The sequence below is a fragment of the Prionailurus bengalensis genome, chromosome A3, assembly GCF_016509475.1.
Source record: "Prionailurus bengalensis isolate Pbe53 chromosome A3, Fcat_Pben_1.1_paternal_pri, whole genome shotgun sequence".
Lineage (NCBI taxonomy): Eukaryota > Metazoa > Chordata > Mammalia > Carnivora > Felidae > Prionailurus > Prionailurus bengalensis.
In genome coordinates, this window is record NC_057354.1 from 108,606,504 (window position 1) to 108,620,734 (window position 14,231).

General features: G+C 36.5%; 1 protein-coding gene across 3 annotated transcripts in view; it reads left to right on the forward strand.

Moving 5' to 3' along the window:
* MAP4K3 (mitogen-activated protein kinase kinase kinase kinase 3) overlaps nucleotides 1-14,231 on the forward strand; it is a 206,053-nt gene that overhangs the window by 137,235 nt on the left and 54,587 nt on the right. For 2 of the 3 annotated variants that reach the window (XR_006301061.1, XM_043604108.1), the window contains exons 13-15: nucleotides 2,049-2,127; nucleotides 6,861-6,919; nucleotides 8,180-8,242. Coding sequence is in view for 2 of the 3 variants with exons in the window: in XM_043604108.1 (XP_043460043.1) it covers nucleotides 2,049-2,127; nucleotides 6,861-6,919; nucleotides 8,180-8,242 (201 nt within the window). In the remaining variant the exon portion in view is untranslated. The remainder of the gene's footprint in view (nucleotides 1-2,048; nucleotides 2,128-6,860; nucleotides 6,920-8,179; nucleotides 8,243-14,231) is intronic. The other variant, XM_043604109.1, reaches the window with a different exon arrangement.

The following is a 14,231-nucleotide window of genomic DNA, read 5'->3' on the forward strand; positions in this document are numbered from 1 at the left end:
GATTGTAGAGTATCTATACAATTAATATACTGCTGACTGATATTTGAACCATGTTATGGGGGACTGGTGTCATTTAACTAATTCATGGTGACTGAAATTCGTGCATCCTGAGACTGCAAGGCAAGGACTGCCTGTGTCTTCTCAGTGCACTGAATGCCACCTCGTTGTCTCTTTGCACGTCCTGTACACTCGTCACACTGAATTACGAAGTCCTTTTGAAAATGTACTTAAACAGGAGAAATAATAAGCCAAATACAGAAGCAGTCTGTGGAATGAAGATGCTTCTGAAGTTTTCTCATGTAGTGGAGAAAGAAATTCATCTTTCTTATGAAGTCTGTGTTGTTCGTATTATAATTGTAGGTTGTGGGAGGGGAGAACTTTTCTTCTCATGTTTAAGATAAAACTTTTCCCAGAGAAATTCATAATCTTACTACTTGCAAATGCTTCGTTGTTGAAATTGCTAAGGGCTGCGTTCCCACTCATAATTTGAGTGACATGTATCTAACTTGCATTTCAGGATTTGCTGTGATACTGTGCATGTTGTATGAAGGCTGAATACTCTTGAAAACATTGAGCACATCTGCTAATTCTACAGTCTCTAAAATGTATTATCTATCCTACACTGTTGGAAGGAAGTTTGACTTTTTTATTTTGGATTCCCATGTAGTTTTTTAGAAAGGTGCTGCACATTATACTTAATATAGTTTTCTTCGACATGTTAACCCATTTACTCTGTTCAGCATTCTGAGATTTAATAATTTTATAGTTATACGTTTAAGCTGGGAAAGTAAAACTGTTCTCCTAGGCAGTCACAGGTTTTATTCATGTTCACTGGTAATAGCAGTCTGTGTGACTAGCCTGACGGGATACCTGTTTTTGCTTGCTTGTTTGTTTTTGCTACTATATATTGTTATCAGAAGTACGGGGTTTGTTCTTTTCCAGCTCTGCGTCTAAGTAGCTGAGTGCCCGAATTTTGAGTCTCAGTGTTCTCATCTATAAAATGAAGAATAGTACTTGGTTCACAAGTGTAGTTTGAGGACAGGATGAGCTGAGGTGTACGAAAGCACTTTGTAAAACTGCAAACCACTGTGTACACGTAAAGTTTAAATACTTCAGTTTTGAAATGGCTTTTGCTGCTGTTTGACTATCAGTATTTCAGTGTTTGGCGTCTTTTAGATTCATAAGGTTTTATTTCCTGAGATGCACCAATATGAGAATAGTTGACTTGGGTCCTGTTCTTGATCTGCCTTTTGAATCTGCTAATTTGAACTTAAATGTTAATGAATTACATTTTTCACGAAGATATATCTACGAGTGTGTCTCCTTCAAAGGTAATAACTTCAAGGGAAGCGTTTCACACACAGAAAAAAAAAAAAAAACCTGTTTGGTACGTGAAATAGATGCTGGCATCACCTCTTAAGGTGAGACCTCCAAGTGTGTGGGCAGAAGCTGCAGAAGCTTCTCAGATAAGGCCCCTCATACTCCATATGGTTGGAGGGATGTCTGTGATTGAATGTTTCTCTCTGGAAGTGGCAATACACAGAGCTTTTAATACAGTAAAAGGAAAGAAAATAGAGTGCTGTTCCTATAAGAAGAAACATGAAGGGGGAAAAAATTATGCTTACTAAAGTAAAAGGACCATAAATCTTTAATGCCTTTAGCATCGTTTCATTTTATTCACCCCATTCTTTTTGATAGAAGAACTTGAGGCAGATTTTTTTTTAAATCACAGTATCCTCTTCTGCAACAGGGAAAGCTGCAGCTTTTGAACAGCTGTTGAATTATTGAAATACTCAGTTTTGGATATTTATTTCTATTTATTTCAGAGAACGTTTATTGGGAACCTGCTGTGGATAAAATATATCCATAATCTTAGAAGCTCCCACTTGCTGGTTGCCTCCTTTGTAAAAAATAACCACAGAATCATTATATTTTGTCCCGTGTTTGCATAAAATGGGGTATTTCTTTCACATTTGGGTAATTTTGTGGACCAGACTGTGACTTGATTATCAAATGCCACATTATCATTGATTTTGGTCTTTTCCTAGCCTCTTGTTGCTGTACCACATAGAATTCACTCAACGAGTAGAAATGTAAGAGAAGAAAAAACCCGCTCGGAGATAAACTGTAAGTGTATACTTTACACAGTTCATAATTTAACAATGAGAAATAAGATTTCAGGTTGTAATTTAGTTAACAATTACTTTTGTTTCATTTTTTTCCAAATAGTCTTTCTTCGTAAATCTTTTTAAAGGTAGAGTTTAATTAAGGCAGTAAAAATTTTTCATTTACTTTATTCCTGGGGAATTTTCTGTGGCAAGAGAGGGGATGTATTTATGTTGTTACTGTTTGGGAGGAGGAATAAAATCCCTCAACCAGGCAGGACAGAAGTAATTGAGGCACTGCTTCTTAAACCGATAGGTGTGTACAACTCACCTCGAGAGCTTGTTGAAGTGGTTTCTGATTCAGTGGATCTGCTGTAGGAGTGAGGTTCTTTACTTCTCACAAGCTCCGAGGTTATGGAGATGCTTATGGTTCCAGGACCACACTTTGAGTAGCAAGGAGAGATAGAGATCTGCAAACTGGCTTAGCGTCTGAGTGTCCTGAGCACCTTTAAAACTAGGTTCCACGCCCCACTTTTCCACAGATTCTGATTCACTAGGTCTTGGGTCAGCCCAGGAATCTGTCTTTTAAAAACAGCCCTCTGGGGGCGCCTGGGTAGCTCAGTCGGTTAAGTGGCCGACTTCGGCTCAGGTCATGATCTCGCGGTCTGTGAGTTCAAGCCCCGCATCAGGCTCTGTGCTGACAGCTCAGAGCCTGGAGCCTGTTTCAGATTCTGTGTCTCCCTCTTGCTGACCCTCCCCTGTTCATGCTCTGTCTCTCTCTGTCTCAAAAATAAATAAAAACGTTAAAAAAATTAAAAAATAAAATAAAATAAAAACAGCCCTCTGGGTAATTCTTATGTACACGAGCGAGTTATGGGCCCACCGAGACAGACCTTTCATTCACAGGGAATCTGGTGCTGTCAGCTCATCAGTGATGAACTCTGCCAGCAGGAATCTGCAATAATAGTGCCTGAACTTCATTTTTCTTTTTGGAAGCATTAATTCTCTATGACTTAGAATACTAATTTAGTGCAATCGGGCACTGTGATAACAGTTTTCTGTGAATTAAAGATTTATCCTGAAGGACCTAAAATCCAAAATGGCTTTAGTGAAATTATGTGGTAACTTAAAGATAACTACTGAAAAGAAACTGTTCCCAATTTTTGGCTAGATTAGTAATGCTAATTATAATAATACATTTCATACTTCAAGATGAATCCACCTCTTTGTCTGAAAAGCTAATAAATAAGTAGTGGCAGACACCATTTAGTAGGAAAAAAACAAAAGAAATGCAGAGATGAAGAGATTTGCCTGTGGGATGGAGGGAAACTCCAGGTCAACAGCAAGCCCTGGATCCCTCAGCCTCCAGCCCAGTGGTCTTTCACAAACACTGCTCCGTTTCAGAAACCGCCTCATCACACTTGTGTGGCTTTTACACTGCAAGTCCTTTGTAAACTTCCTTTGAAACTTTGGCTGGACCATACACTGTATATTAAGTTCTTAGAAAAACTTTGTGCTGGCGTTACTTGGAAGTACTCTTAAAAAGGAGGAAACTCTTGAAAGAAAGTACCGTGCATTGTACAGAAAGCCCAGGACTGGGATTTGGTACTCTGTTTGCCAGCAATTGCCTCTGTGACCTTTAAGCTCCATCTGAAGCCAGATGGTTTAAACTTGCTGATTTCCCTCCAAAAGTATTTTTCTGAAAATGACAACCTTAGTATATGAGCAAAATTTCCTATTTTTTTTAATTAAAAAAAATACTTAACAAGATGTCTTTGTCCTTTCTCTGATAATACAGATGGAGAGATCAGAGATGTCTTTGTAGTTCATTTAGAAAACTTTATATATTCAGTACTGTTGAAAATCTCATTTAAGGTCCTTTTATCTTGTTATCCAGTTCTTTTAAAAAATTACATTATCAGACTCTTTATTGCAAAGTGCAGTTCTTACTGAATCATTCTTTACAAATTTATATTTGTGACTCTCAGCTTGTAACTGTGTATGCATGTGTATGCTGTTTAAAACTAGATGCCTATACCCCAGTTTTTCTGAGATTCTCACGTGCCCTCCTTTTGGTGGGAGCAGGTCCCTTCTCCCCCATTTGCCAGTAAAAGAGGTGTCATATCCCTCGTTGAGGTAGCAACAGAATTAAAACCACCACTTTGTTAATTTGTGAGTTTGATACTTGAGGCTTTTAAATCTTTCACGGTGTTCTAATATCTGCTTTCTTAGAATGTTTTATGACTTTATGTGAGATATGATAGAATATAGAATAGTTAATGCTGTTGTCTATAAAGACAAGCTTTGGAAAAATTATTTTAAAAATTGTATATAGTTGTTCCTCCTGATAATGTTTTATGTTCACATTTACATGGTGTCTCTCCATGCAGCGAAGGTTTTCTCTTTATTAAACCAGATGGTGTTTAAGCAACATATATACGAAAACTGACTCCTGTGCAGAAAGGGTGTTATTCTTTCCCTTTTAGGAGTCCTCTCTGCCTTCATATCATTAAATACAATAAGCAAAGACTCGCTTTAGGAAATAATTCCAGGGCTCTTCCTGTCTGCCTTAATAGGGTTAGTTTTGATCCATAATTGCTAGTGTAGGGTCAGCAAGTGGGAACATTGGAGTGGAGCTGTCTCAAGCTAAAAGGGAGTTTTCATCTGGATATTAAAGTAGAAATTTACAGTGTCTGGCTTGACATATGTTCAAGGAGATGGTAGAGGAAACAGATCAAGACCAATCGACAGCTAGTTACAGATAAGTAGAATTTTCTCACATTATGAAGAACATCGTAAATAGCACTGCAGCCTAGGATGGTTGACCAATAATTATTTGAACAGTAGCTGGAAGATTCTGTGGCAGAAGCTTGACATCACTTGAGGGAGTTTGAAGAGAACAGGCATGAAGAATAAATCTCCAGAGGGACTGTGCTGCGCCGTCCCCCCCCTTCTAGCAATGCATTCCCACAGACTACAGAGTAGTACTTTGCCCACAGAGGACAGGGGTATAGGAGCCCTGCTACAGTTAAGATTTTGTCCTTGTTAGGAAAGTTAGTCTAAGACAACATCTCTGCTCCCCAGCACTCAGTGATTATACAGATTATATATATACAGAATATACAGATTATTCTGGCGGGGGGAAGCAGGTATGTTCACATGTGACAGTAACACAAGACAGATAGATGCACAAACTGCCCTCATGTAAGTTTATTACACAGATTTAACTTTGCTGTTTGATGACAAATACAGGTGAGAGCTGTTCAATAGGCCTGTATCAAGGTAAGGTAGGCAGATATTAAAATATTTTAATACCTTACCTAAAAGTTATTTTATGATCTTTGATGTGTGATCATGTGTGGACAGGGGTGAGGAACCCGTTACTGAAGAACCTACTCATCTCTAGGGGCCAGAATTTGATATCTGGTCCATAACAGCTGTAAACTATGTACATACTTATACAACTGGAGGTCTTACAGGGCTGTGTTTCCCAGCCTTTTTCACTTATCCCTTCTATTGATAAATATTCAAATCTCATGGTTTCTTTTAACTGGTATTAACATTCACAATAAATCATACATACTAAACTAAAATAAAAGCAATTATAAAAATGATTATACTTTAAAATTTCACTCATTTCCTGACCTTGATTGAGAAGGACTGTTTTGGCTGAAGCTCTTACTAGTTGAACTGTGATATATTTGTGATTGTGTTTCTTCTTTTTAATGTTTTGTTTGTGCCTCTGCTTTTATTTCAGTGGTTTTGAATGCTTTACCCTGGTGATAAAAGCAGATAATGATAGTGAGATATGGAAATTAGAGGTAAAGATAATGAAACATTCAGTATATTATAATACCAAGGAAGAAGGTGAAAGTAGTACAGTTTATATATGCTCTAGGTAGTTTATACCTGAGCTACAGTGATGTATTATTTATTGTTGTATAATAAATTCCCCAAAATTGAGTAGCTTAAAATAATGAACACTTATTCTCATACATATTCTGAGGCTCAGGAATCCAGGACAACTTTGCTGGGTGGTTCTGGCTCACATCTGTTATGAAGTTATACCAGCTGGGGCTAAAGTCATTTGAAGGCTGGGCTGGGCTGGAGGATTTGCTTCTGTGGTTGCGTAACTATTAACTGAGGCTTCAGTTACTTGCCACTTAGACTCTCCTTAGGGCTGTTCACAACATGACTTCAGAGCAAGTAGTCCAAAAGAGAGCCCAAGATAGAAGCCTTACCTTGGAAGTGATACACCATCACTCTGCCGTATTCATTTGATCACAAAGACCAATGCTGGTGATGTGGGAAGGGACTACACAAATTGATGAACACTAGGAGGCAGGAATCATTAGAGGCCAACTTGAAGGCTGGCTTCCAAAAGTAGTCTGCCTCAATTGCTGTCTGCCCACCTAAATCCTGAGTTAGATGCTCTCTAGTGAATGCTGGGTCACAGTGAAGTAGGTTAGATCCTGACTGTAACATACATATAATTCTGCTAATCATTTTTTTATTTTATTTTATTTTATTTTTTACTATGGAAGAGGCCTAGGACTAACAGATTTAGCTTTAAATAGCCTACCGAGACTTTCTTGGACTTTTTCCAGCCAACAGATTCTTAATTTAAAACATTGGGTTTTGATCCCTATATGGTACATGGTAAAATTAAATGTATTGCCATAGAGTAACTTTTAAAATTATTACGTCTTTAAGAATACAGAAAGAGATCATGGCTTTACTTCTTTTCTTCTTTAGTTGGCCAAGTAAAATTTGATCCACCCTTAAGGAAGGAGACAGAACCGCATCATGAACTTGTAAGTAGAGTAGTCTTGGAATGTTAACACTAAAAATAAATATTTTAATTAGTCTTTGTGATATTGGTAATGACTAAAAAGTCTAGTTCTTGATATTTTCAAAAGCATTTGGGGAAATAAAAAGGTAAGTAATTCTAAAATTACAAAAAATAAATCTGTGTTGCTGAGATCGAATATTCTTAATGTTAGGAGAAATGTACTAGTTTTACCATTCTCCTATTAAATGTTTTTAATGCTGACCTGTTAATTTTTTTTTTTATTTTTGTTTTTCAGTTTTCGAGGGGCTTTTTGTGTACGCATTTGTTAGGATAAATGCCACCATTTTAAATTAAAATGTTGGACCAATAAAACACATCTCACTGAATTTATGGGCAGCCTTTTAAGAGTGTAAGCCAGTTTTCTAAACATGAGGGTAGAGTCAAATCTATTGGGACTAAAACTCAGGAGAGACCAGGCATACATAATAGATCAAGTCTGTCATTCATTTAAGGCTTGCTAACTCTATGAATGTTCTTTTCATTATTGTTTTTTGTTAATGTTTTATAAACACCTTCCTAGATATGTGATAATATATTTTTAGATTCAGTCTTAGAAACAACATGTTTTGCAAATATTTGAGATGTTACTATCCTATGGAAGAATTTAAAAAATGAGACTTAAAAAAACAAAATCAATCCTAATGAAATTAGTTTCCTAGAGCTCCAGATTATATGTTTTTTTTTTTTTTCTGTTCAATACTGAGAAGAAAGTAACTATTAATAAGTAGTAAGGATTGAAATGGAAACTTTCTTAAATTTAATGCTTTTGTGAACCCACTTGACTAAAGGTATACAAAGTGGAGTTATTCTAATTCAGTATACCAGCATGGAGGAAAGGAATGTTAAAAATTCTTAAAATGATTATAACATTTAAACCTAACATTTATGTAGAGGATGTAGAAGGTTAAGAACAAAAAGTAGTAATGATGTTTATAAATGCTAATAGTTACTTTGTTAAGGCAGTTTGAGTTTGTTTCCTGTTTCTCTTTTGAAGTTGGCATTGCATGTATTTAAATTATATACTAGTTTAATAAAACTGTATTACAAAGCAAAGTTGTTGCAATATTGCTATTTTACAAGCTTCTTAAGATTATTTGACTTGGCATTTGCCTTAATAAAATTATTAGCAGGACTAACCTCATTTGTGACAGTTTCCCTTTGTGAATTTGTGGCTTTTAGTTTAAGTGTAAATAACTTGGGTTTCTTGGTCTCTGCTAAACAGCCCGACAGTGATGGTTTTTTGGACAGTTCAGAAGAAATATACTACACTGCAAGATCTAATCTGGTATTTCTCATCTTCTGATTTTCTTTGTCAGCATTGTTTAGTCTTAATTGTTTTTGATTTTTTTGATCAAATATTTTGTTCAATTTTAATGAACCAGCTTAAACATCATTTTATAAGTTCCTGCCATTTAGCAAGGTTCTATATATTGATTATAGCATTTTTTTTTCCAAAACAAGTTAGATATATCTACTCAAGTGTATTATAATGTAATAAAAACTAAAATCTATTTTCCTTTTTTATGAAAAGTATTTAATTTTCTCACTCAAATGGGTTTCTTTAGAAATTACATTTCCCTATAAAAATGTCATTTTAATAATGTGACTTATTTTAGTGAACTAGAAAGCATCCATATATGTATTACATATCCGTTCATATATATAAAACTATTTTTATATATTGCATATATAACATATATGGAAATAGTTTCAAAAAATAACTTACCCCTAGTTAACAATGAAATCTGTCTCAGATGAAATTTTAACTTTTTAGCATTAGGTAATATCTCATTTTCTCAGGCCAAAATTTGGATTTTAAAGCCTCCCTGAAGTTATAAGTATTAAGGCTGTTTTACCATTAGGTAAGAAAAGAGGGAAACTAACCCTGGTAAATATTAAATAAATAGTAACTTTAATAGTTGCTATTGAATAGTTTTTTTCTACTTCAGTAGGTAGCCAGGACCCAAAGTTGCCTCCATATTATCCTTAGATTCTATTTTTCTGCCTTTTCATTGGAATTTTCTTTCTTTTTCCTTTCTCTCTGCCTTAATAACGTACTTCTTTCAATTCTGATTAGTTTAAATGATTCTTTATATAAATTCTTAAATCTATACCCTATAACATTTGTAGAACATAAAATGTTGAGACATAATTTCTCTTTTGAGGAAGTTGCTGTCTTAATGGGCGGAAATTACTTGGACGTACAAACTTTCAGCTGTGCAACAAAATATACAGTGGATTGCCAGCAGGTGTTGACTGTTGAGGAGAGGCTGACATTTATGTAATAAGTGTATGGAAATCAGAGGAGAAAAGCTTTGGGGTTAATGTGGCTTATCTGGCTTCAGGAAGGGACTAAAACTGATTTCACTGTAGTGTAGGAACCCTTATAGAGTCTTCAGGAGGAGAATGGACAGATGCCTCCAATGTTTCATGGGAATTGATGTGGGAACAGTCATCGGCACAGATGCCAGTTTTGAGAGATGGCAGATAAAGAGCTGAAATTATGAAATTGGCATACTACTCCTTGAATTATGGTATTGGCTCAGAAGAGGAGGATTGAAGTCATCAAAGAAGAAGTGATAGATGAAACCATGATTGCATTTGTTCCCTAGTTAGGTCCGAAGAAGGATGGAGTGCAGAAAACTGGTTACCACAGTGGGTGATGCCTGTGTTTTGCAGTCAAAGGTAGAACCAACATGGGGGAGAAAGAAGAAGCAGTTGGAAAGCTGGAAGAGTCAATATCAATACCTGGACTGTCACAAAAGAAAGAAGGATGCATCCGATGGTCCAGAGAGGACCAGAAAGTGTAAGGATTGAGAGTTAACTGTCCACAGGGGCAAGTGAGATGAAATGTCTGAAGAAAACGCTATCAGCGGCTTCTGGATTGAAGATTTTTTTCAGAATTACATATAGATAGGTTAGAGTGACAATTAGTGAAATTTGTTGTGGAAATAAAAGATCACAAAATCAAAAGTTTAAACTGACCACCATTAATATTCTCTAGAAAAGACAACAGCAACAAACCCAGAAACATGGTCTTTAAAATTACAGTTTATTCTCTTCTGTTCTCTGGGTTGCTAGAACTAGCCTAGTAACATGAATAAATTATGGCTCTGTTCCCTAGAACTGTCCTACCCCCAAATAATCAGGAGTTTCTGACAGAGGGAGCAGCTGACAGGCAGTCTTGTGACAGAGGGCTTTAGGGACAGTTAACTAATTACATAGTTTGGCAGAAAAGGATGAACAAAATATTTGTCAGACCCTACAATTTATAAAATCAAACTTTAAAAGTTCACCTCTGATGATGATAAAAACTAACATTCATCTACAAGTTTTTATACACCAGGCATTCTAAATGCTTCAAATGTATTAAAATCTTTGTATTAGAAATGAGGGAACTTAAGGTGCAAAGAAGCTGAAATTGGTCTTCCTCCTCAGCTAAATAATAGCCCACCAGGGGTTTGATCAAGGCAGCTGGTTCAGGAAATGAAACCTAAACCACTGCCTGTTGCATCTACCCCAAATACTGAGCTCGCACTCATGGTCTCTTTTTAATCATGTATATATGTTCCATAGTTATTATTATTTTTTTAAAAGAATGTACCTGTTTTACTGTTTGTTTTTAATGTTTGTTTATTTTGAGAGAGAGCGCACGTGTGCGCGTGCACCAGCGGGGGAGGGGCAGAGAGAGGGAGAGAGAGAATCCCAAGCCAGGCTCTGTACTGACAGCAGTACTGATGCGGGGCTTGATCTCATGAACTGTGAGATCATGACCTGAGCCGAAATCAAGAGTTGGGTGCCACCCAGGTGCCCCCATAGTTATTATTACTTTTTTTTTTAATTTTTTTTGTTTTTTTTTTTTAGAGAGCAAATGCATGTGCACAAGCAGGGAGGGGCAGAGGGAGAGAGGGAGAATCCTGAGCAGGGCCTCAATCTTGGCAACCCTGGGATCACGACCTGAACCAAAATCAAGAGTTGGATGCTCAACTGACTGTGCCACCCAGGTGCACCATTATTCTTTTATTGTGGTAAAATATACATAACATAAAATTTACCATTGTGAGCTTTTTTAAGTATGCAGTTCAGTGGCATTAGGTTCACTCATATTGTGCAACCATCACCGCTATCGATCTGCAGAACTTTTTCGTCTTTCCACACTGCAACTCCTTACCTATTAAACAGTAACTCCCATTCCCCCTTCCTTGCAGTGCCTGGCAACCACCATTCTGTTTTTTGACTCTTTGAAGTACCTCACAGATGTGGAATCATACAATAGTTGTCCTTTTTTGACTGGCTCACTTCACTTAGCATAATGTCACAATGTGTTCAAGATTCATTCATGTTGCTGCATGGATCAGAATTCCCTTTTTAAGGTCGAATAATATTCCTGTGTGTGTGTGTGTGTGTGTGTGTGTGTGTGTGTGTGTATGTACACGTGTGTACCACATTTTGTTTGTTCATTCATCTATCAATGGGACAGTTGCATTGCTTCCACCTTTGGACTATTGTCAGTAACGTTGCTCTGAACATGGTGTACAAACATCTTTCAAGTTTCTACTTGAAGTTCTTTGGGGCATAGAACATGAAAGGGAATTGCTACATCATATAGTAATTCTACATTTAATTTTTGAGGGAAATGCCGTACCATTTTCCATAGCAGCTGTGTCATTTTACATTTCCCCCCAGCAGTTCACATGGGCTTCCAATTTTTCCACATCCTCTTCAACGCTTCTTATTTTCTGTGTGTGTGTGTGTGTGTGTGTGTGTGTGTGTGTGTGTGTGTGTGATAATAGCCATCCCAATGGGTGTGAAGTGTCCATAGCTGTTTCAATCCCCTGATTTCATCAGTCCTGAAACTTTGGCACTGTCAGCAAGATTTCCAGCTGTTACAAATACCTGTTGCTGGCCACTAGAAAGAAACCTGTTGCACACAAAATGTCTGGCTGTCATCTTAGCACCAAGATGGCAGCTCTAAATCTTTTGGGACCCAGATTTACCCTCTTAAAGACTTGTTGCTTAAAAATCCCATATCATCAGTGATTTAAGTGCTAAATGTATTCATTTTATGATTTTAGAAATGAATTGAGAATATTACATCTCAGTTTTCATTATTACATTACAATGATTTCTTAAAAATTAGATTATCATAATATATGAAACCTGAAGAACAGAGCTTGATTTCTAGGATTGTTAGTAATAAAGATCTGCAAATTTTGAGAGGATGCTTAAGTTTAAAAACTTTGCCATAATGCAGTAATTAAATAGTAAGAGTTTTGCTTCTAGAAGAAAGCATAGGCAGTAATCTCTTTTGTTGCCTTAGCAACATTTTTCTAGGTATGTCTTCTAAGGCAAGGGAAACAAAAGCATAAATAAATTATTGGGACAATACCAAAATAAGCTTTTGAACAGCAAAGGAAACCATCAGCAAAATGAAAAGGTAACCTATTGAATGAGAGAAGGTATTTGCAAATGATATATCCAGTAAGAGGTTAATATCCAAAATATCTTAAAAAAAACTTACACAACTCAACACCAAAAATACAACCCAGTTAAAAAATGAGCAGAGGACCTGAATAGACATTTTGGCCAACAAACCCATGAAAAGATGGCCAACACCACTAATCATCAAGCAAATGCAAGTCAAAACCACAATGAGATATCACCTCACACCTGTCAGAATGGCTAAAATCAAAAAGTCAAGAAATAATAAGTGTTGGCAAGGATATGGATAAAAAAGGAACCCTTGTGCACTGTTAGTGGGAATGCAAATTAGTGTAGCCACTATGGAAAACAGTGTGGAGGTTTCTAAAAAAATGAAAAATAGAGATACCATATTATCCAGTAATCACATTACTGGGTATTTACCCAAAGAAAATGAAAACACTAATTCAGAAAGATACATGCACACCCCTCTGTTTATTGCAGCATTATTTACAGTAGCCAGGATGTTGAAACTTAAGTGTAGATAAATAAATGGATGAAGATGTGGTATATATATACAATGGAATATTAATTAACTCAGCAATAACAAAAAATAAGATCTTTCCATTTGCAACAACATGGATGGACCTAGAAGGTATGCTAAGTGAAATAAGTCAGAGAAAGACAAATACCCTATGATTTCACTTATATGTGGAATCTAAAAAACAAAAAGCAAATGAACAGATAAGCCAAAACAAACTATCAAACAAAAAACCCAGGAGCAGGCCCATAAATAAAGAGAACAAGCTGGTAGTTGCCAGAGGGGAGGGGGGAGGAGATGGGCAGAATGGATGAAGAGGAGTGGGAGGTACAGGCTTCCAGTTACCGAATGAATTAGTCACAGGGATAAAAGGTACAACATAAGGAATATAGTCTGTGGTATTGTAAGAATGTGGTCTGATGATAGATGGTAGTGCAGTTGTGGTGAGCACAGCATAATGAATAGAGAGGTCTAGATCACTATTTGTATACCTACAACTAATGTAATAGATGTCAATTGTACTTGAGTTTAAAAAAAAAAACTTTTTATGAGGTCCCAGTAGTTCGTTTTTGCTTTTGTTTCCCTTGTCTCCAGAGGCATATCTCTAGTAAGGAGTTGCAGCGGCTGAGGTCAAAGAAGTTGCTCCCTGTTTTCTCCCGTAGTATTTTGATGGTTTCCTGGCTTACATTTAGGTCTTTTATCCATTTTGAATTTATTTCTGTGTATGGTGTAAGAAAGTGGTCCAGTCTTATTCTTCTGCTGTCCAGTTTTCCCAGCACCATTTACTGAAGAGACTGTCTTTTTACCATTGGATATTCTTTCCTGCTTTGTCGAAGATTAGTTGGCCATACGTTTGTGGGTCCATTTCTGGGATCTCTATTCTGTTCCATTGATCTTTGTATCTGTTTTTGCACCAGTACCATACTGTCTTGATGATTACAGCTTTGTAATGCAGTTTAAAGTCTGGAATAATTGTGATGCCTCCAGCTTTGGTTTTCTTTTTCAACATTAAATTCAGCTATTTGGGATCTTTTCTGATTCCATACAAATTTTGGAATTGTTCTAGCTCTGCAAAGAATGCTAGTGTTAATTTTGATAGGGATTGCATTGAATGTGTAGATTGCTTTGGGTAGTATCAGCATTTTAACAATATTTGTTCTTCCAGTCCATGAGCATGGAATTTTTATCCATTTATTTGTGTCTTCTTCAGTTTCTTTGATAAGCTCTCTGTAGTTCTCAGCATACAGGTCTTTTCTCTCTGATCAGGTTTCTTCCTAGGTATCTTACAGTTACTGGTGCAGTTGTAAATGGG